Here is a 23,653-nt window from a genome sequence, read left to right as displayed (position 1 = left end):
ATAAATATATATTTGTAAGTATACACGCGTGTGAATATGTATGTATATGTATTTATGTATACACAGATATCCATATATACATATATGGATACACACATTCATATATGTGCACATACATATAATATACACACAGATATCCATATTTTATATATATGCACATAGATTTTCTTGACTGTTTATTTTCATAAACAGTCTTTAAGCTTGCCCTCCCTTTTTCATTCTCTTACTCATATTGGCAAGAAACATGTGTCTGTGTCCATTATGTCTGTACATAGAGGGAAGGAGGAAAGTGTGTGTGTATATACATATGTATATTTTAAAAAAAAAAAAAAAAAAATCTATTTTTTTACACAGTCTCAGCTGACTAATCCATTGGCTTCTACTCCATACAGAAGCACTTATCTATCAGCAGGTCCCCTTTCATGTATCCTGCATAAATGCTACAGCCATCCATTACCACATGACTAGGTCAGCAGCGTTTAGCTCTTCTCTCCCCATGAACAGATGCTAAATGCCTTGCAGTAAAGTGGAACAATGCTGAAGGTACTATGCGGACTGCTTGCAGCCGCCCACTTTCTAACAAATATCTGAATGGAGCCTCCTCCTCCATCAAGGTTTTCAATAAGCGCAGTTCTATGGAGTGCTGGTAATTTAATATGAGCTATAGCTTCAGAGCACGGATGCCAGGTATCCTACGACAAACACAGCCCAGTTTGACCTTATTTCACTAAGTAAAATTGTAAATGTTCCTTCAGAGTGCTCTTGCCCAGACAGGCAGCAAGCATAACCATTTTACACACATCCATGTGATGCTTTAAGTGCTCCTCCCAAATCCCCAATCTCTCCTTTACGACCCCAAAAGCAGCCTTGGGAGAAGCAGCACCTCCTGTACAAAGAAAGAATACCACACAGGGTGGCTCACGTGAAACAAAAGTAGCTGCAAGATGGAAGAGTGGATGAAAGCACCCAAGCGAGGATTGTAGCATATGCTACGACGACACATAAAACACTTTTTAAAAAAAAAAATCCTATCACCTAGTTGCATACTACAAACTTACTCTCTGCTTGTTAAAAGTGTTTCAGTAAGAAAAATAAATTACTTTAAAAATGATGATGGGACTGAATTTCAGACAACGGGGAAATTCAGTCTATTAATCATTGAGTTAATCTATTTATTCACCTTGAAAAAACCCTGATCAGGAGAAAGTCTATTAAAAGAATACAGGGATTCAGCTGCCACCTTCCTCACTGAGTAAGCAATCAGAAGATACCCCTTTGAACCCCACGTTAATAAAATTCTCATTAAATGCAAACCTGCACAATGTTATCTTAAAGAGGCTCATTAGCTTAAAAAAAATTACTTGTCTCAAAATGTGCTTATTTCCTCATAGGTGAGAAGGTGAGTTTTCAAACCACTAACTGCTGCAGCTTCTTATTTCAACCCCATCAGTGCTGCAGCTATATCCTGCAGTCCATCATGTCTCAATTATTTATGTAAACCACAGAGACAAATCCACAGATAGAAGTTATAATCACTATTATGGGATAGGACAGCAGTAAGTATCACTCATTCCAGTACGGTATGTAAGATTTCAGCCAGATAAGGCTATTATTATTCTGTCTTCTTCAAATTTTCATTTTCTTTAGGTTGGACAGAAATTATGAATCATCTGTAAAAGGGAGAGGTATGGAAAGAAGGTAGGAATAGCCTTCCTGTCTCTCAATACTCAAAAAGAACATTCGTGACTGCTCTTTTCACTGGAGTAAGGACTAGAAAAATCAGATAATCAGCAACAACAAAACCCAATCAAACTGCCTAGTGCAGAATAGGGTCCAACTAAAAAGTACAGTTAATACCATAATAGGATACACAAAGTGGGATCTCTCTGCGGCTGAGTTTAAACAAGAACATGCCAAAGATTCTCTAGGTATTACTCATCCTGACTCTGTATTAAAGCAATTAATCAGATGACCTCGCCAATCCAGCACTGTGGGGTACAAGCAGGACTGTTTTATGTGTCTCCCCAACAGTTACTCCTGTAGCACAAATGCATTGCACCGCTGAAAAGTTGTAAACAGCTCACCACTCCTCTCCTGGAAGAAATGCACATAAAATTGTACACTAGGATTTAAGACACTTGTTAAAACCCACAACATGCATGCACATACAGATGTTTTTACATTTGTAATCTTTCCTACCAAAAGCCTTAGGATAAGGAAATGACAATTTTTATTTATTTACTTTTAAATAGCTGTTGTAATGAGATTAATATATAAACCAAAGAGTGACTTTGCACTGCACTGTTACAGCAAAAAGCAGGTAATCATTGCCCATAAAAACTTTCCAGAATGATGGAACAAGCTGAGGGAAAAATCCAATGTGAGGTGGATTTCTCTAAACTCATTCCCTTCATGGCAAAGGCATCCAAATAAGAAACTGTACGCTAAGACCACTCTAAGGGGAAACCAAAGGGGCACAAACGAACAGGCAATCCAGACAATGGGGAGCTAAGCCAGGTTCAAACCAGCATGTCCTTATCAATGCATAAGATAATTACATCTCCTGAAAATATTGTCATTCATTAACATACTCTGTTTCTCTAATAAAGCCATCAACCTGACAGCCTTAAAGGGTTTACTCTCCTCAAGCATCCCCGCTCCCTGTTTCTCTTTGGTGATTCCGGCTTGCAACATCTCCATGACTCTGCAACACAGAGCCACAAGTGTGTGTGCACAAGGCTCCAGTTTGCACTCCTGGTCCAACACCAGAAGAAAACATGTGGCCCTAGTATTAAGGGTCCTCCTGCAGACCTTGCTGCAGATGTGGGACAGCCAACAGACCAGGACAAAATGGTCTTTCCCAACAGACTGCAGAAAGCTTCAGACCTTAGAGGCATTCCTCAAAGAATTATCCTCTCATCCTTCTGCAACTTTCAAACACCTAAATTCAGTCTTTAGGCCAAAAAGGAGTATTACATTATCACAGGCCCTTCACTTCATCCATTCTCCCTGTACTGAGACAAGTCTCTTGAAACTTTCTAAAGCATGTTCTCTCAAAAAAAAGGCATCTAGTCCTAGTGACTGCTTTGACAGTGTGATGTTTCAGTCACCTTCACAAAAGCACGGTACCTTTGGATTTCTCCAGCTTCCAACAACTGGCTGCTCTGAAATCTATACAGTTAAAGAACCTTTCAGACGTAACATTTTTACCATGAGAAGAAAACAAACAAGTAGATGAAATACCCACCCCCTCCCTTTTTTTTTTTTTTTTTTTTTTTTTTTAACAAAAAAATATAAAACCCCCCCCCCCCCCTTTTTTTTTTTTTTTTTTTTTTTTTTAAATGGGAAATGGGATAAGTCAAACAGGCTAACTTCCCTGAAGTCTAATCCCTCTCCAGGCCTTGAATCATCTCTAATTTAGACCTTGTCTAATTTCACTGAGTGAAAAGCCACGAAAGTCATTCATGAAAACTTCTAACGCTAGTGAAAGACCACGTGAAATTTCAGCATACATGAGCAGTGAGGTGGAACAGGGAAAAGCTACCAAAAGTCTACAAGAGAAACATGTCAGAGGTTTCACTGGTTCCAGACAGCACCATGCACTGATCGTGTCTGATACAGGCTGTCCAGGGAGGGGTATCACAGTGCCAGTTTTTCGGTTGTATCTTGTCTCAGTTGTGTGCTGATCTTTACAAAAGCAGCTGTTAAGCCACCAGGAAATAAGCCAATGCAAAATCTTGGTTGCACAAACCAGAGGTGAGCACAAACCCTCTGCAACCACTTGCTTTTTTTAATCTCTTCTCGGTTTAGACTTCTCCCTCTGGGTATACAGAGAACTCCCAGAGCAGACACTTCGTGTCACATCAAATGACATTAATTTGCCAATAGCTATCTGTTCTGCTGCTTCACTCCGAGTGCATTATCTACCCACAAGCATTCATTTATGTCTGTTTACAAAAAATAAAAATAAGGATAGTAGAAAATAAATCATCTGGAACCATACATGATGTTATTAAACTTACAGATTTACTAAGGGAACCTTTAAGGTGGTTTATAGACACATAAGATGTATATTGACTTGAAAGATGCCTTCAGAGAGTTTGTCCTACACAATCTCTTTTGTAGTGAAGAAAATAAGAAGTATTAGCAATGCAGCAGGACTGAGCTACTTGGTGTTGCATTATGTCTGGGGTGACCAGGGAAGTAATGGACAGATATTTTTTCAGTATAAATACTTATATCTTTTATGGTTTGTTTACAAGCCAGAGATAAACAGTAAATTCTCTCTCTCAACATTCTTCCATTTTCCAATCAATCAGATCCATGAGCCTCTGGCTCAGTACTACCTGCTTCAGAAGCCAGGAAAAGAAATTACTGCTGTCATGAAGGAATACAGCACAAAAGCACCTTGAGATATTCCTTAGCCTTACAAGTAGAACATAACTTCTGCTCTTGAACAGGAGGAAGAGGTTTAAGAGAATGCTGAAATGTCCTTAAATAATGAGTTCTAAACACATAAAAATCTTGCAATGTTAAAAGAGGCCTTGAATCTGCTTATTACAGCTGCCTTACAGTCCCCTTTATAGCTTCACAGAATTGCAATAGAATCACGCAACAGAAATCCATTAGGTCCACAATTGTTCTGCCAGCACAGCATTGTTCCCTACTGTATAACTTCTCCCAAGAATGCTGTGAGGATTAATTCATTACAGCTTCTGCCATGCTTTGAAAGCACTCAGTCTACAGAAATGCCGAGAGGATTATTAGAAGGAGGACAGTCAAACCCTGGTGACCCTCTCTTTATCCCAGTGGGCCCTGTTTAGAGCAGCAATTTAGCCCAACAAAGAGAACAAATTCAAAACCAAATTCAACACAATAAATGTGAAAGTGTCATGATAAGAATGCAGTCACACGGGACACAAGAATCTCTAAAATGGTTACTAACTTCTACTCCTTACCTAATATTGACTAATGCATGGGTCACCTTGCTTGCAGGCTCTTTCCATTGACCAGCATTGGTAGAAAGCCTTAGAACTGAAAGGAAAAGACAGTTAACAGTGCTGGTACAGAACTGGCAATTTTCTAATCCAAACTGTAAAAAAAATCTGCTTTGGTGAGATGGTAATCCAGGAACCACATCAAAACAAAGGTAATCTTTGAGACAATCTGTGATCCAGGGCAGAAGTTCCTTCAAAGCCCATCTAAGAAACGTAAGGAACATGGAAGGGGTGAGCAGAACAAGATAATGACTGGGAGACAGGAAGCAGAGGGAATAGAAGAGCCTAGGTCCCTCCTAACTGCTTTCATCACCACACATTTCCCCCAGAAACAGGACAGCGTCCCGGGTCTATGATACTTTTTATTCCACTGTTCTCCTCCAGTTTCTATTTATGCAAGGTTCCGTTTGAGCTGGACTAAATCCTGTGATTTAAACCCAATCCAGCAGTGATGGATTCTTTACCTCCCTATTTATCTGGAATTGCAGAGAGGGACTACACACCAGCCTAGGGAAAAACACTCCCTGTAGGAATGAGGGTGTTGTTCTGTTGCACAGATGGTCTCTGACAGACTTGGGAGCAGATCTGAAAACATTCTGCAACAGGAAGAACTTCTAGGAAATCAAATTCTTTTCTGCTAGAGCACCCAAAATATTTATTTAGGTCAGAATCTGTAGTGTTTCTATGGTGGCAGTTACCTACACATCCCTTGGTAAGAAGCAAAACAATAACAGATCCTGTACCACATTTTTGGATTAATTTTCCATATTGCCTGAATAGAAGGGAATTTTCTATGAATTTGTATATACAGAGTTTTTTGGAGGTTACATTCTGCAAGAAAGGTTCACCTTCGACTTAGAAGTGAAGGAACAGCATGTCATCAGAATTTAGGATCATCTAGAAACACGGATGCTACACGTGAATCCATAAGCTGCATACTCATGCCTACTACTGCATGAGAGAAGCTTCCAGTCCTGCAGATATGGATAAAGTTCAGATTCAGGACAAGAAAAATAAATAAATAAAAATCAAGGCAACTAGATTCCAACTCCACTTCCAACGTAGAAGGTTTCAGCCACATTAACAGGAAAACTAAAGGATAAAGTAAGCTTTCTCATCTGCGCTAACAAATGTCCCAAGTCTAGGGGGCAGAAGGGTGACTGTGGTCCCAGTGAGATGGATTGACAAGCCAAGGGAAGCTGTCAGGACACCTGGCTAAACTGTGGCTTTCATCAACTTCAGACAGTGCTACCTTCTCACTTCCTAGTGCTACCATTACATGTCATCTGCAGAAAAAAAGGTGCCAGCTCTGAGTAACATTATTTTGTCAAACAGTAGGTACTGTATGAAAGAGTTTCCATTCAGGCATCTACAACATTAATTCAAAGGAGTTTGCTCTGTGTAGCAGGATGGAAAACATTCACGTGACAAATGAATTGTTTCAACAGGTCAGATGTGCCTATTGCAGCCCAACTGAGTAAGTACTTGAGTGCGTTATTCTTCCATTCCACTTCAGCTTCCACAGGGGACGGGTTTGAAAAATTACTGGCTAGTAAAAGCACCTCATCTTACTAGTTGCAATTCTTGGGAATAGGAAATGGGTTAGCAAAAAATCTTATGTGCTCAGAGGGCACAAAAATGGCCAAGTGATCCCTTATATAATGGCTGAAAACTGTAGGAAGTTTGTGCAAAAGGGCAGTTCATTTTTGCTTGCAATTGCAGGGAGTATTCGGCTACTTTTATTTAGGTGAGGACGGTTCTCTCCCATGTGAGAAGAGTGCTGTGGCCAACTGTCTCTCTCCCACTGCCCTTTAACTCCCCTTACATGCTTATATTAACTCCTGTTGTTCATTGGGTGATCACACTGAGAAGGGAGCAGAGGGTGAAGGGAAGAAAGGTCCTTCTAGAACAAAGCAAACAAAGAACACAGCTATATTCTTTTCTGCACAGCTTCAAGCATGCACATCCTACACCAGCGCTGCTGCGGCTACCCTTGGCTCCTGTGTATACACTGGCTGATTATGCCTCCATGCATTCCTTGCTCTCCTTTCTTCCTCTTTTCCCTGCTGGGTGTCACTTGGTGGCATTCCAGCATGCCCCTCTCTCTTTGAAGGATGGCAGCTTCTCCCTGTTTTGCCAGTTGGCACATTCTTCAGTCCAGTGATTTGCTTGTCATTGCAAGCAGGTTTGTGAGGGCTGTTTTCTTGGTTTGCTTTGGCAATGAGTGCAGTATATGTGATTTGTCTAGCACAGCAAGCTTCTTGTTGTAAGTTTCTCAAATTCTTTTCCAAATTCTTGTTTGCACTGAGTGTTCCTCTGTGCTGGCTGGTTCTGCAGCATGTACCTGTGCTCTGACTTAAAACTATCAAATGTGATAGATGCAAACTACACGAAGATGTATGAAATACCACATACCTAGTTGTGCCAACAAATTTATGTTTCCGACCACAGTAAGTGGCTGCTAGGGAGGCAGCGGGTCTGTTCCTATTTTTTTTCTGACTAAAAAAAATGTATCCCTTTAACAAGTTTATCCTTCTCTCAATTCTTAATTTACCAAACATGTCGTAGTACATAAAACATGTCCACTCACCAAGACACACATCAGCAGCAGGTGGGCAGAAAACACCTGACACAAACATCCCTCCACCACCACCCTCACTTCTGGTCAACAGTATTCCTGACCAGTCAAGGGGTACTCACCCATAGAATAAAGGTTGTCAAAATTCTGATGCATCCGAATGATTTCATAATACAGCTCATCATAGCTGCTAGGAGTGGGGAGAAAAGTGTCTCCGTAAGTGATGAACATGTTGAACAGGTTCACAACCTATACGAGGAAGTGAAAAGAAGTTACAACAGGAGTATTTACACAAAGTGTACTCTGCAACAGAAACAATACAAACTATGACCAAAACCTTCAAAGAAATCACTCTCAATTGCACTACACAGTATTACATTACTTCATTGCTTTATCTATTATTTTCCTTATAGTACAGAAGAGACAGGCAAGAAGCTTAAATAATATCATATCTGGGGCCAGGAAAACAGGTTTCTACTATTTTGAATACAAAGGGCCACGAAACAAGAAAAAGCATTACCAAATCTGGAAAATTAAACTAAGCCTTTCCTCACATACACTTATTTATTTCAATGAGCAGACCCTACAAGTGAGTCCCAGCACTGCCCTTTCCAAACATCTAGCAAAACCAACCATAATGATATTCCTCAACTTTGTGGCCTTGTTCTGGTATCTCCTTACCAGGCTAGAAATCCTGGATTCTTTCCTAAGATTCATTCAAGATTAATTAAGTTGTTTAAAATAAGAGGATTTGCTTTGTCTGTACTCACCATAAGAGCAAGGGTGAAGATGTTGTGCTTGGCCAGTAACACAGTCTCATTAGACATGAGGAACTTCAACAAGTTGATCAAAGCTAGGAGAAAATAATATGTATTTTTTAAATAAAATTAAAAGCAAAGCCATTCTCAACAAGTCACTTAAATACAGATGCATTTTCATTATCTAGTATAAACTAACCTAAATGCCAGACGCTCATCTCTCAGAAATACATCAGTTTACATGTGGGTTTCTTTTTTTTTTTTTTTGTGGCTAAAATACTGTGCTGGACAGGTAAGTGACAGCTATTTTACTGTCACACATTTACTCTCCTTCACTGACTTCCCAATCAAATCTGCTCAGGCTCAAGGCAAGTCTCTTGTTAGCTTAGTCAGTTCACAGGAAATTCTTCTATCTGCCAGATCCTGAAGTGAGCCTAGGGGTTGGAGAATCCCACTGTCTTGTTCCTGCTTCATACATCACCAACATGATGTATGTGTAGTCAGCCCCAAACTGTCACTCTTGTTGATATATGCAGTTAAAAAAAGAAATAACAAAAAATAACAAAAAAACATGACATAGTTTTTCTGTAGCTCTATGTCAATGCTACTGCAATGGTACAAGGAAGGACATAGTACTTTATTGTGTCAGTTATCTAGGGCTGTGCGGTAAAGACTACAGATCTGGTTCACACTTGTCTTAAGAAAACAACAAAAGCTTCTGCTGTAACCACCCAAAATCAGTTAGTGATATTAGGAATTAACAAAAAGGTTGGCTAAAAGAGCTTTAATCAAACAGACTTTACAATAAAAAATTGTATTCCATACACTTGAATAAAATGAGAAGTTCTTTATCTTCTTCTTTCTAGTTCTTGAAAATTTCAAAAAAGAAAGCTGTTTTCTTCTGCATTATAGCTGCTCAGGGCTGAAAACTGATGCCTGCCTAGAATAGATTCTTAATGTATTCTCTGCTCTGAAGTCAGCAGATTTCAAGACTTAAAACATCTGAATTAGATGGCCTGCAAAGTCAAGCTGGAATGCTATACAGACTTTTGAAAAAAGGTTCTTAATTACCTACTAATTTGTAACTGCATATAGGTTATAGGTTCACCTAGAATTTATTAACTTGTTCTTCCTCCTGTTACACACTACCCAGTAACCTGCAAGAAAACCAACTCCAGTTTGGGAGAACCCCATAGCAAATACAGAACAGACCATTCGTCTCTGCCCAAAGGTACAGACTATGAAATAGGAGTAGATAAAACACAGGGAACAGGAATGAAGTAAGAGCAAAATTTAGACACTCTTCCTCTCCCCCTCTTCAGGATTATAGAGTATTCAGAAAAGGTAAAACCAAAAAACCTATGGTAAAAAAACAGATGTGAAGAGACTAGTAAGATCTGGAATTAAACAAAATTGTCAGATTCTGAATACAGTCCTGTAACCATTACCTTCCGATACTGGAAGTTCATTGGGAGGATCAAAAGTTTCTATATGCCCCCCAAAAGGGAAGCCTACAATCCTAGTGAGGGTATTTATTCATCACAGACAGAAGCTACTTCAGTTTAATCTACCAGCTGGTGGCTTGATGCTGAACTGCAAACCAGAACAAAGAAAGTTCTCTGCAAATTTCAGACATTCAAGTGATTTATCAATCAGCAGCAGCACCTCTCCCTTCCATGACAGCAGCCCACCTCACGAAGCAGATATACCTTTTCAATGCAGCCACAGAACTCCCCATACCATCATCACCTCATCATCAGACTCAAACATCTGGGACCAAAAGCAGAGCTTGGATTCCACAATAATCCAGCTCTGGAAATACTCCTGACAGATATTTTTCTGTAAAACAGCTGTTTCAAAACAAAGAAGTAGCAGGTACAGATGGGCTCTCCACCTGAGCAGATATCCAGCTAAAAACAGGTTTCCAAGGTAACTGAGCCTCCACAGCAAAAAAGTAGAGCCTACCGCAATCAGTGGCTTGGACTGAAGACAGCTGCCCTGCATCTCTGTCACAGCAGCTTATTGGCCATCTCTCTATTTAATAGATATAAGCATGGGTTTACCTCTTTCCCGGCCACACGAGTCCACATAGCCACATCTCGTGACCAGGCGCTGCTGGTCTTCAACTGCAAGATCTTCAACTACTAGCAGTTGGGGCTTCCGAAAGCAGAGTAGCAGAGCTCTGGATTTTCTATAAAAAGTGGTGTGAAGCCTCTTGTTCATCCCACTGCCTCTCATTTTCCCCACCAGAACCCTACTGAAAGGCCCTTGGCAGAGGGTGGTTGCAGAGCATGACGAGAAGCCACTGAACATCCAAACGTAGTGAACACGAAAGCTGCCCGTGGTGGGGAGACACTATTTTTTAAAGAATGAGCATGACCATCATTGTCTAGAGCACGAGCACTCACCGACTGACAGGGGCAAGTACCCTACAATTGCCCACTGCAGTATTTCTCAGGTACCTCCCTGAAACACTTGCACTGCTCTATATGGGTGACAACACTTGAAGCAGAACTGTTGCTCTGTTCTACCCCAACAACAGCTCCTACGTTTGTTCCAGCCATTGTGATGAGTTTGCTCATGTTTAATTTTCCTGTTCCAGTTAGAAAGAAGACAAGAGATTACCGCTGCTTGAAATCAATCTTTATACCTGAATTGCACTGCATCATAGCCCACTCACAGCCGATCTATGCTGTTCCTTCCCTAAGAACTAGGAAGGAAAGGGACGTGCTTCACATGAAGAAGAAACTCAGTGCTGGGCTCAGAGCTGGTCAGAAGAGCTAATCCACCAGGTTTGCAGTCACTGTGTGCACTGCACAGACAAATTTATCCAACTGTTTGGAAACCACACATTTCTAAAAAAGTTGCAGTGCTCCTAAATAGGATATACACTACATCGATGCTCAAAGAGCAACCCATCTTTTTCCACACCAGCACATTCCGCACCAGCTTCTGCTCAAGTGGCTCTAAGGAACACTGTGGAAAACAAGCCTTTAAATCTATGGCTACCTGTGTCTCCGTAGTTTGCTACGGAGCGGGCAGACCCCGCACTGAAAATGAGGACAGCTATGCCCTGGAGTTTTCAGGATTAAAAACTTTTAGATCCAGCTTCGTTGCCCAGTGCCCTTCAGTGACAATTACACACACAAAATAAACCCACACAAAATCAAGGTCCAACTGGCTGAACACCCTCCACCCCTCAGCTCCAACGGGGCTCTGCTGCTGCTACTCCTGAGCAACCTGAAGCCATATGATTGGCTGAAGGTTAAAGTGGTGTAAAGCATCCAGATTGGTTTTTAGGCAATTTTCTCCCAAGGATTATTATAGCCAAAGGATGAAAAGTGACATCACCAGCTTTTACAGATACCCTCCCTGCTTTTTAAACTGAAATGACTGCAGTGAAAGAGGTTCTTAGCTCTGTCGCCGCACAGCTGCTTTTGAGGACGGACACTTTCCGTTATCCGCTCTTGTGGCCAGCCTGTCTATTGAGGAGCAACAGTACTCCTGCTCAGTTATTTCCTGCCCTTCTTCAAGCCAGTCCTCTATAAGGAGGCTGTGAGCAGCCAGCATCTCTTCTTCTCTTCTACCAGGAAGGAGGTAATTCCTGTGTTCTGGACAGATGCCCTTCACTCCCTCCTTCCCCCATTCCTTCGCCCATAGCAAACTTACCTTCTCTCCCTCTAAGCCTTGTTTCAAACAGGAGTAAATTCAGCCTCAGCACATTTGGGATTCACACAAAGTTTTTGTTCTATTTAGTGTCTCCTGTTGGGAGTTTATCCACTGTTTGGATCATGTGTAATGCAATAGGAGCGTGGGGGTAGGTTAAGTGGAGAAAAGGGAAAAAAAGCAGAAGTACTACCGTCCCTTGGGTAAGTCAGAATGTAGCACAGACTCCGCCAAGAGCATCGGAAGGCTCTGACGTGTTACTGCACAATAGAGCAGAAGAGAACAGCCCTGAGACACACATCAATGAGAGCTTGGATGGGTTGAGCACAGTATGGAGGCCTCTGTCACCGCATCCACTGCGCTCCCAGGTCAAAAATCTTCTAATGGTGCATATAATGGCCCTCAACAAAGAAGCAAGGGAGAAAGAGAGATGTGAGGGCTCCTCAGAAGCTTCAGTGTAACATCAATTAACAGGCTCCTGTAGTCTATTAAAATCCTCCAATTTTCTACCCTCCAACTCTCTGGATACACTGGGAAGAACAGTGATTTTCCCATTCCCTCTGGAAGCTACCATTGTATCAACAGTATATTCAGTATCCTGCTTTCAGTGTTTCAACTTACAACCCCCTTAGGATGATCCCCAACCCACATGTCACTACAGGGCAGCTGCTAATGACATCTGGGCAATACTTCCTTGCTGCAGAGAAATTCTCTTGCCTCTGAGTGCTTCAGCAGCACAGTAACCATCCTGGACCTCTTACAGCCAGCCTGTTCACATATACATACTCTCAAGGCATGGTCGATACCACTCGTAGTACATGATGAGCCAGATCTGGTAAGGATTAGTGCACTAGACTGGAACTAAGAAGAAACTGGATTAAATTCCTTAGGAAGCAGCACTTTGTGTGCTTTCAACTCCTCTTTCTGTGCTTCAATTCCTCCAATATAAAAGAGAAAACAGAACCATTCTGTCTGAAACAGCACTGGAAGCATAAATCAAGCAATGAGAACAGCCTTGGCTGTACCTGGTCAGACCAAAGGCCCACCGATGCTCAGTATTCTGTCTCTAACTGGTCAACATCAAATGCCTGTTGAAAAATAATAGGCCAAACAACGCTTTCTCATAACAGTCTTCCAGATTCCAAAATTCAGCATGATCCCCTTACACGAGGGAAACTACAGCAGAGACTGTGGAAATAACAAGACTCTCACAACACGACAATACCATAACCGCAGACCAGTCCACTCTCCTATTCCAGATTGGAAGTCACAAGGGCTAAGCTAGGATAACCATATATCCCACTGTGCTGTTGTGGGGAGGAGGAGAGACCCCAGAACAGGGTAATCACCTGTAATAAATGCTATACCTGAAGAGAAATTCAGAAGTAGGGAAGCAAAAGGCTCAAATACGATACATGGAGATGACCTGAGTGTTAAGAGGGTGCAGATCTGGCCACGTTCAGCATGGGCAGATGCTGAGCAGAACAGTGATCAAAACAAACTCAGCAGGAGATGAATATCTACAGATAGAGTTTGACAGAAAAGAACCAACAGAGGTAGTTTCCAGATAGAGCAGTAGCAATAGGAAGCATGTCCGAGAAATAGCTACACTGCTATTATAAACTAATGCACCATAACCCCCCGAGGCACAAACTATCCCAGCATCCTCGGACAAGTGAATCAATTACTCAGGGACAGCACTTGCAGCTTCCCGTCAATCAGCCAAAGCGCTAGAAAACAAGACTGTTACACCATTGCTGCAGTCCCCTCTCAGGGGAGCAGGGGAAACAATAAAAGCTCTGCCAACATCACTGTTCAACATGCTTCAGCTCCTTCCCTCTGCTCTGATAAGGAGAGAGCACCCCACTCATAGTTGTAACAATTCACCTGGCTGGACGACTCCTCTAACCACTGCCTCCCTGCTTGCTGCCACAGGCACTGCCAAATTCCTGCTCCCGGCCACCAAAGCTCTGTGGCAGACAGCAGCCGGCTACTGGCAGGCTCCCCATCACCAGCATCTCAGCACTCTACAGCTGTTCCCTCTTCTTCTCCCCATGACTCTCAGGGTATAAGCATGAAAGCAGCCTGTATTGTTAATGAGAAACAACAGCTTGCCAGAGGGCTGGAGCACATGCTGGCATAACCCATCGCTCCCAGGATCAGTCGAGTAGCCCACTTCACTTCCAATCTTTTACTTTCTTTATATAGTCCCCATCCCTGGTACTCACTGTTCCTACCTAACCGCAGCCAACGGTGTGAAAATTGCAAGCTTAATGGAAATGCTGATTGCTCATGCCAGAGCAATGCTGCTTGATAGCAATCCAGCAAGCGGTAAGAAAGAAACCAAGTTTTCCAACTTCAGCTAAAGCTCAGATGAACAATATGCTTTTTTCTTAAAAATAAAAAATAAAAAAGCACACACCCACAAGCTTCATTCCTCTTTAGAGGAAAGGGAAGTATTGAGCTCAATTCTATTCTGTCTGACAGTGCAGGTTCACACTGTTAATTAAATAGTAGTCTTGGGAGTTAACGTTGCACATTTTTGTATGGGGTTTTAAAACAGAAAAGGAGGAGCATCTGGAGAAAGAGCAGAAACATTGTGTGAGAACATGGGAAGACAGCAGAGTAACAGACCCAGGAGTGCTGGTTCTTGAAAAAAAAAAGGGGACAGGGATAAATCACTGCATTCTGAATGCTGCAACCCCTCCGTGCAGACAAAGAAATGGCTATGAACAGCTCTGGCTGTAACACTTCTGTCATCAATGGGATTGTTTCCCAGGAGAAATTATCACACTATCTCCACTAGGTCACCATGATCTGCAAACTGTTAGGGATTCACAATCAAATTCTCCAGTATTAGCTAGCTTTATTTAAAAAGTAATTTGCAGGACAGAGCAACATATCCGGATGAGACCTGCCAGGCTGAGGCAGAATGACCAAAAGGTTACTAGACTTTTGTCCACTTAAATGACTAAATTCCCTTTGTGCTCATCTGAGCAAGGCTCTGTTGATGAAGAATTCCCATCCTGATCTTACCAGGTGACCAATAACAGCCGCAAATCTTTTTCTCTCCATCAGCAACCAGGGCCAAATTCTTTATCATCAGTATTAAAATATGTTAAAATAAAGAGAAGGTAACTAGAATTAACACTAAGAGGGATTTAAGCAGGGAATTTAGAACATTCTCTTTTACAAGAAAGCCACTAAGTTTTTGCATTTCTTACACTATCTTCTTTAGGAGATTTATACCAGTACATTTCACCAAAAGGCTGTATGCTCTTACCACAAAAGTGTTTTAGCTTTGGTTGAAGGAGATAACATGGAAAGGTTAACATGAAATTGGACCACCGGTTGAGAATGGCAGCAGAAGACTACAAGCAGATATTTGCAGTTTTCCTTCTGAAATTCACATCTTCTGCCTGTAAGTGAGTTTGCAAGATGGGACTGGGGTTTTCTTTGGGGTAACGTGGAGTGCTACCAGAAGTACAAATTAAATAGATTGATGAATATCAACCCACAACATACATCACAACTACAAACAAAATTTATTTTATAAAACTATCTTTCAATTTCAATCCTTTTCTAAATTCACTGAAATAGCCAACAGGACTAACAGTTGCACTTGTACCAAGCTTGTGCCAACACAGTACACCACATGTCCAACCAAGCACCAGCATTCCTATGAGTAAAGAAAATGGGCAACTCTAAGGGCAGCCAACTTCCACTACGTATTCCATGGCACATAACAGTTACAGTCTTTAGTTTGTGTGAGAAACTATATTCTTTCCAATAAAGTTTCAGAACTGTTCCACCTCCTCAGAAACTTCACTAGAGTCAACAAGCATAATGCTTGTGAACCTATTGGGCTTCCTACTAAACAGCTGGCCAATATTATCTATTTTCTTTCAATTTCAAAGATAAGGAACAGAGATAAAGCCTGCCAGTCACCTATCTACAAGTAAAGGTGAGGTAAGTTGTCATAGACAAGGACATTGCATAAAATGGAAGTTAATCGGAATTTTAATACTGATCTACTGAGCCACTTAGAAATAAACACTAATTCCAAAAATTCAACTTAATGACGCAGTTCGTCAGAACACTAAAGGACCTTGCTGGTTTTTGCAATCGTAGAGCTAAGCATCTCTGCCCTCAGGGTGCTAATATGAGACCTGTGAAGTCCACGTCCTTCTTGGCACAGAAAAAGTGTCATAAGCATGGCTGAAATGGTCAAAACATCATTTTGAGAAGAAAACATCCTTTCCTCTTTCAAGCATACAATACATTAAGAAGCACTGGGAAAAAAAAATACCCAGGATACACACCTAAGCTAGATGCTAGCTCTCATTCCTCAGTTTTCCCAAACTGAAGAATGGTCGCAGGAAGGCATTCAAATAAGAGAACAGGAAAAGGATATTTAGTCCCATCCCTGAGAGTTAAAAATGCTGAAGAGCTCCCTTTCCAGATCATGCATGATTTCTAACCCAAATTTTCTATCCGGTAACACCTCCCAGCCTCCCTAACCCTCTAACCCCAGACCTCACCCTACCTAGTCCCTCCTATACTCAGGGCCTCCTATTCCTCCTAACACACTATCACCTCCAATTCCTCTTAGGCTCTTCATCCTCCCAGATCGAGATCCCCTCCAGCTCCAAAGACCTACCCACCCCATCAACTCAGAACTCCCATTCCTGTTGCAGCTGCTCAGCATTTCACCTTTAACAAGCCTGGACACTGTTCTTGCCTCCTCCTCCCTCAGTTCCTGGTGCTCCCACTGAACTACCACTGGGAACTGCAGAGGGAGCCCATGTTTCCCACTTCCAGCCTCATTCCTCAGTGTGGTGGCACTCTCTTTAAAAAGCCAGCATCACCTTGTACTCAGACGACTCATGAGATCCCAAATCTCCAGCATGGTACATGGCTGGGAGCTCTCAGTCATGTGGAGATTGTGATGTGCAGCTTTGAAAAGTTGGGCCAGCCTCCCACTATCAAAAGGCATGGAGAAATGACAGGGTAAGCACCAAGTAAAACCTGCATTAGGTAGAGTATGTTGACCTACAATGGTGTTAAAACTCTAGCATTTGTTCTCTAGTTCCCTTTACAGTTTACAAGCAGCACAGCGAAGTCAGAGAGCATTTCTGCTGGAAGGTATTTGAAAGGTCAAGTCTCACATAATGACTTCTTTTTCTTCCCAAAACAGTAAGTTCAAGTAGAACCCTTTAACAGAGACAAACAGACCTTCTTTGTACTCACCCTAGATTTCATTTTATGAAAGCATTTTACACTTAACACACAAGCTCTTGTTCCTTCTACCCTATCCCTACACATGACCTTTATTAGTTACCTTTGAAGATGCTGGGCTGAAGAGACCATTCTCTTATGCTTGCAACATCCTTCACAGCTTAAAGATATTTCTTTCTTTGTTACTATATTACAGAATTCTTCATTGCACAGAAATTACCACAGCAGCCCTATCTATACCATCAGCTGGACCACGACTGCTTCCTCTGAACTCTTAAGACTTCAGAAGCATGGAGAAGACAGTGCTGTTGGATCTTAAACCTTGGTAGTATTTTTTAAAACCACATAAGACATTCTGCGAGTTTGTAAGAAGGTAAAATTTTAGGTCTTTAATTCTTTTCCCTAAAATCTTTAAGTCATTTGCTAACTGGCCAAGCAGCTCTATAGTCTTTCAAACTCTCATGGCACGTAGCGATAGGCATTTTACCAGTGAACTATACTGTCTGCTACACCAGTATCCTGCCTCCACAAGAGCTGCAAGAAGACAAGTTTCCCTTGCCAGGCAGCTGCTGCAGAATGTGACAGTGACAGCAGGATTAGAGATGAAGGGGAGACGCAACATCACCTGATTTCCAATCTGTTCAGCAACACAAATCAGAGGGCTGAAGCAGACCTGATCAACAGCTGGAGAACCAGAAATGCCATAGGTAACAAATACTAGCAGTAATCAATATTTCAGCCACAGAAATAACAAAACGAAGTATAAGTGACTAAACAATACCACCTTAAACATGCCCTGTATAAGGGCAAGTGTGTTATACATACTGAAAGTGGGGGTTTTTTTCTCCCCCCAAAAATATTGCTTCTTTATTTTAAAGTGTTCCACAGAGGAACCTTTCACCTCTTTACTATTCACCCAAAAAGATTGTGAAAGCAATATTATCCTCATGTTATAAATACAGAAACTGACAAAAAGATCTAAGGAGTCTACAAAAAGGGGGAAATTTTGTCCAGTAGCATTGCAAAAGTCTGCTTTGATAATCCTAAAATAAAAATGGAGAAAAATTAACTTTTTCATAGTGCTACACATTTGAAGCACCTTCATTTTAACAGTGCATATCAAATTAACTAAGCTACAAGATAAGAAACTGTAGCCCTTATGTTACAATAATTTGGAAACTGATCTTCAACACTTACTAATGGCAAAGCTCATTTTTAATCCTACTTTGCATTCAATTGCCCTAATAAATTACTACTTCACCATCATACATTATTATATTTAAGATTTTTTATGATCTACTCTTGCTATTATAAGTCTATATTAGAATTGCTTTTCTGTTTCTTTAAACATGGCTTTTGCTTAAAGCAAACCATAGCAACTGCAAAGAAGTTACCTGCAACCCTAAGCTCAGAGAGAATTGCTCAAGCATTACTAATTTTGAGGTGGGAGGAGTTGAAGAAATGAGGTCTTTTTATATAAAAAGCTTAAATGACTCATGAAAACTCTTTTGGCATAGCTTATATATGCTTGACAGCAACAACATACATAGCACCTTCCATCATCAAGTGCTGAACAAACTAGTTAAAGTTCAACAATTAAAACCCAAACCCCACCTTTATGACCAGCAAAATCAACCTCATTTTCACATGACAAGGAGCAGAACTTAAAAAAAACATTGGGTATAACATGCTATTTCTGAGAGCAGGGAAGTGATTGTTACTGAGTAAAGTTTCCTTATCAGCTCTATGAAGTATCTTACACTTGACATTCAATAAATGAGTGTTTAAAAAGTGTAAATTACCTAGCATAACAGTCCCGGAAATTTCCAATTGGCCAAAATGTCTGTAAGGGAACAGGTCAACACAACCATATCCACTTACAGTTTCTGACCATGGCCAAATTTCCAGACTAGTCACCAGTAATGGTACACTGTCACAGAAGAAAAACCTGAAGATTTTCTTCAGCGGTCAAAGGGAGGAGCCACAGATGATTGAACTGAAGCTAATAATCTACTGAAAAGGTCTATTAAAGAGGAACCAAGATCAACAGGCATCTCTGGATCTGAATGTCTGGTCCACCTATCAGTAAGTGCATTTGGTAACCATTTTCATGGGCTAATCAAATTACAATTGCTTTTCGCTCTCCAGTGCTCTTTTTAGGATATTCCAGAATCTAGCTCCACTAGTGATCTGATATTTATTTTCACACTACTTTTAGCTAGAGCCAGCTTATATATACTACTTTTGCCACCTACAGATCTTCCCTTCTGTCAGTCCTGCTTCCAGCTCTCAAACTCCTGCATCATTCTCCATCAGCTAAACATTCTTGGTCATCTGGTCCGCACAAGCTAGAGATTTATATTGTATTGAGTGCCATGGTCCTGGCCCCTTGACTTAATATGCAAGCATTAATCTAATAGGGAAGCTAAGGCTGGATCACAACCAAAGACTCAGTAATGATACTGCTCTTCCTCAAGCTCAGGTGTTGAAAAAGGAAGTCCAACAGAAGTAAGACCGTATGTAAGCAATGTGCCACATAGTGGCATATCCAAAAAAACTATGACATATTACAGACTGCACAAACAGCCTGATATGTGTCCTGAGAGATGCCAAACACCTGGCTCCACTGCTTTTCCCTGCAATCATTGTAACTTAAGATCAAAAAAGGAAATGCAGAAACTTTCTTAAAGTGCTGCTGGCCTTCCATACTGACGACAAAGCACCCACAAAGGAAGAGCATCTATCCATCAGATGACACACGAGTGGCTTTCCTTAATTAGAGACTAGCTAACATTAGAATTGGCAAGTGAACAGAAGGCTCCATACATCACTACTGCTTCCACCTACAACCTTTATCTCAGTTCCTCCACACCCTATACTGACTACCTACCCCACAGTATTACCTTTGTCTTCTTCTCCCACTCAATTTTCTGCCTGAAACAACTCTCCTACTTTTACGTGCCAGGTAGAATTCTCTCCCTTTCTTTCAATATTTCTTATGCCAATTCCCTCCAGCTTCTTTGTTCCACTCAGCTCTGTTGGGGGGCTTCCACTGCTATTATCCACACTGCACAACAGGGGCATTGCTTCAGTCATCACACACCTTGTCATTCAAGAAGACAAGTGTGGGCTTGAAGACCTTCTGTAAAGCATGCCTGATGGGGCAACATGAGATCTCAGACCTTACAGTGAATAGCTGCTCCCTTTTAGCTGTTCATCCAGCAGTGATAACTAATTCTTTGATCCAAAATAAAAGCCCGAAGGGGAATATGCTCACATAAAAGATAGAAATTAATTCAGAAGTCCCTGTGCTCTGGTTTGGAATCGTCTGTCAGATAGATCAAGACCAGAAAAATAGCCATTCTTTCAGATCAAAGGCAGCAGCATTCTGGGTAATCAAAGAACAGCCTTGACAGGAATAAGAGTTAATTATGAAATATATCTCAAGACAGGGCTGGCAATTAGCATTTAGTCTGCCACATATAGCAATCTAGAAGCACACACCTGCAGCAGCCAGGATGTGCCCTTTTACAGGTGCACGCACCATTCAACCCAGGGTCTTTCCAGCCTGTATGAAACACCTAGCAGCTACTGAAGAATATCTCTGTTCACCTCAACATCCTCTAAGAAAAAATTTGAAACATTCTTATTGTAATTTACTCCTGCATGAGAGGATCTCCCTAAACTTACAGAAATCTATAGTAAGCATGGAGGTCTTCAGCTATACCAGGTGTGCAGACATTCCAGGTCCTTTACAGAGACTTGACCAATTTGAGTTCTTTTCACTTTACTCCTTTGCTTTCGAAGCATGTGCAGTACTTAACACTTCTGAGGCACTTTACGTTTCCGAAGCACTATACAAACATCTGCTAATTAGAGACAGCTAACAAGAATATCCCAAGATACTGAATCTCAGTGTGTAGCAAGGATTTTTATTTTTTCCCCCTAAAACAGGGAAAGTTAAGAATTGAAAGACGCCTAAGAGTGTGCTCTCTGAACTGTGGAACAGTACCTTCAAGCAGAAGGCATTATATTTGAGACTTCCATAGGGCCAGTGCGTAGGAAAGACCCAGCTCAGCCTGGCCAAATAGGAATGGATCCAGTTCACTGGTAACTGCTGAGAAGATACCACACACACACTGTCAGACGCAATTTCTATTCACAACAGACATCCACATTGTGCACACTCTTCTCCTGAACCGGCACTACACTGCAGCCATGCCTCTAGGGGCTCTGCTCTGAAGAAAACAACTGAAAAGAAATCACTAATCCCTTAATTAGGGGCACCCACTTCACCTTCTACAGGAATAAGAATGGGCCACATGTCACACAAGGCAAAAATTTAATAACTGAAAGTGACTCAGGCTGTTGGTTCATTTCTCTATACCTACACTCAGCTGTGCAAAGCTACTGAAGGGAAGTACCCAGTGTTAATTGAGAACAGCTTCACAAACCACTCATCATGGCCTTTTCAAAAGTCATCCTCTCTCAAATTTCTGATGGGAGTTGCATTACACCAGCCAAGTTGCTGATCCTAGGTCTCAAGCACAGCTCCAGGAATACACAACTAGGGCCACATTCCCTTGAATTTTCATAAACCTCTTGTTTAAGCCACAACAGCTAGGGGATTAATTGTACTGTCCTAGCTGAGCTGAGCTACTTCACTGCTTGCAAGATAAGAATGGAAGCACACACCATATCCACGAAAGAAGCCTGTTAGGTCTCATCATCCAGTTTGCTACCTCCTTCCTCAGACCTCCCACACAATGATGGCATCATAAAACAGTCCTACAAAGCTACATCCACTAGATTATGAGAAACAAGTCAAACCCCATAATACTTATCTATCTCGGGATACCAGTAGCATGAACGAGACTATCCGCCATCAATGCAAAGGTCAGCGTTAAAAGCCTCTCTTCCCTCCCACTGACATTTCTAGGTTGCTGTCTTCAGAAGGAGCTGTGTATCCATCTCTTACAGTAAAAAGGAAAAGTAAGGTTCACCTCCCGTTACCCAAAAGCCTACCTTCTTTCTACTCACAAATATCTGAGAGAGAAACACTACTGCACAAAACATTACTCAATTTCTCCTATCAGGTGAAGAGCGACTCAGGTAATGAAACAGAAAAACAAAGACACTTAGATACCATGGTGGTCATGGCCAGACAAGAAAGTAAATTAGCTACCATTATGATAATGACCTGGCTTTCCAAAAGAGGTAGTTTGCATGTAGCAACTAAGAAGCAAAATAAAGATGCTTTAACAGAATTGCTGCTTGCTGTTTAACCCTGTAGCAATGGAACAAGCAGTCATGGCCACCAAACAGCCACCCACTCTGGGCTTTTCATATTTGACTGTCTCTGCATATGCAAAGTACCTGACCAGAGCTCCCTCCAGGTGTAATGAAGCCTCACTCTGCATTTCTTCTGGTAGCACAGCAGCTTGTGCACAATCTGAATGCACCGTCTGGAAAAGAGAGGGCAAAGGATTAATTACGTTGCATTTCCGAGCAATTCTACATCAAACCTGGAAATGCCTCTGAAATCAGCAGCAGGGAAATAGACAAACTCAAAGCCTAACAGAGGAGGATGGGGCTCATGGTTTTGGGCTCCTAAAGGGAAGCAACACCTGCAGGAAAGAACCAGACAAGACGAGAGAAAGGGTCCTGCATGCCAGTTTTAGCTCAATATGATTGGACCGACTACAGATGCAAGTTTGTTATTTATATTTAATTAATACTTTCCACTCTTCGCTGCCCTTACCTGAGGACCTCATAAGCTCTACAAAAGGAGTTACTTAACTTGCACGCTCCATATGTATGAGATACTGTGCTCAGATTTTGTAAGATCTGGACACAATGGAGCTTTTAAGTTTCTTTGGCCCTAATGATGAGGCTAAAGGAAATCACAAGAGTCAAACAGACTGCAGGATTTTTAGTTTGACCGAGGCATGCAGTTTAATTATATAAAAAAAGATTGATTTCTGTCAAATTTTCCAGTCTCCTTAAACAAATAATTTAAGAATTGGAATGATCAAGCAATACACCTACAAGCTCTGAAATCCCCTAACATGTAACTAGTATATTTGTGAAGTCTCCAAATCCTGTAGGTTTCTATAGCATCTAGTGTTCATACAAACTCTTAGGTGCACAAACATTCCTCACAAATAACATCAGAACTAAATATACAATATAATGAGTAAATTCTCTAGCACTAGCTATCATTAAGGACAAGACAGAAAATATATACAAATTTGAATGTTAGACCAAGCTACTTTTAGTTATTGACATTTAGAAAAAACAGAAGGGAGACTTCAAAAAGGAAAAATTCCTTTTTCCCCAAATCCTTATTTCTCAAAAACACATTATCTCATTAATATCATTAATACTTGATTGAGTGCTCCCTCAGTAAGTTTGCA

At 41.2% G+C, this 23,653-nt stretch overlaps 1 protein-coding gene across 1 annotated transcript in view; it reads right to left on the bottom strand.

Moving 5' to 3' along the window:
• Window positions 1-22,702, bottom strand: part of LOC104075679 (UPF0668 protein C10orf76 homolog) — a gene marked incomplete at its 5' end in the record, with an annotated part of 86,477 nt that extends 63,775 nt beyond the window's left edge. The window contains 4 exons of the mRNA XM_009576260.1: window positions 4,959-5,034; window positions 7,698-7,824; window positions 8,346-8,428; window positions 22,614-22,702. Of these exons, the coding sequence (XP_009574555.1) occupies window positions 4,959-5,034; window positions 7,698-7,824; window positions 8,346-8,428; window positions 22,614-22,702 (375 nt within the window). The remainder of the gene's footprint in view (window positions 1-4,958; window positions 5,035-7,697; window positions 7,825-8,345; window positions 8,429-22,613) is intronic.
• Window positions 22,703-23,653: the final 951 nt, after the last annotated feature.

This window comes from Fulmarus glacialis, unplaced genomic scaffold, assembly GCF_000690835.1.
Source record: "Fulmarus glacialis isolate BGI_N327 unplaced genomic scaffold, ASM69083v1 scaffold24144, whole genome shotgun sequence".
Lineage (NCBI taxonomy): Eukaryota > Metazoa > Chordata > Aves > Procellariiformes > Procellariidae > Fulmarus > Fulmarus glacialis.
This window is presented reverse-complemented; position numbering and strand designations above follow the sequence as displayed.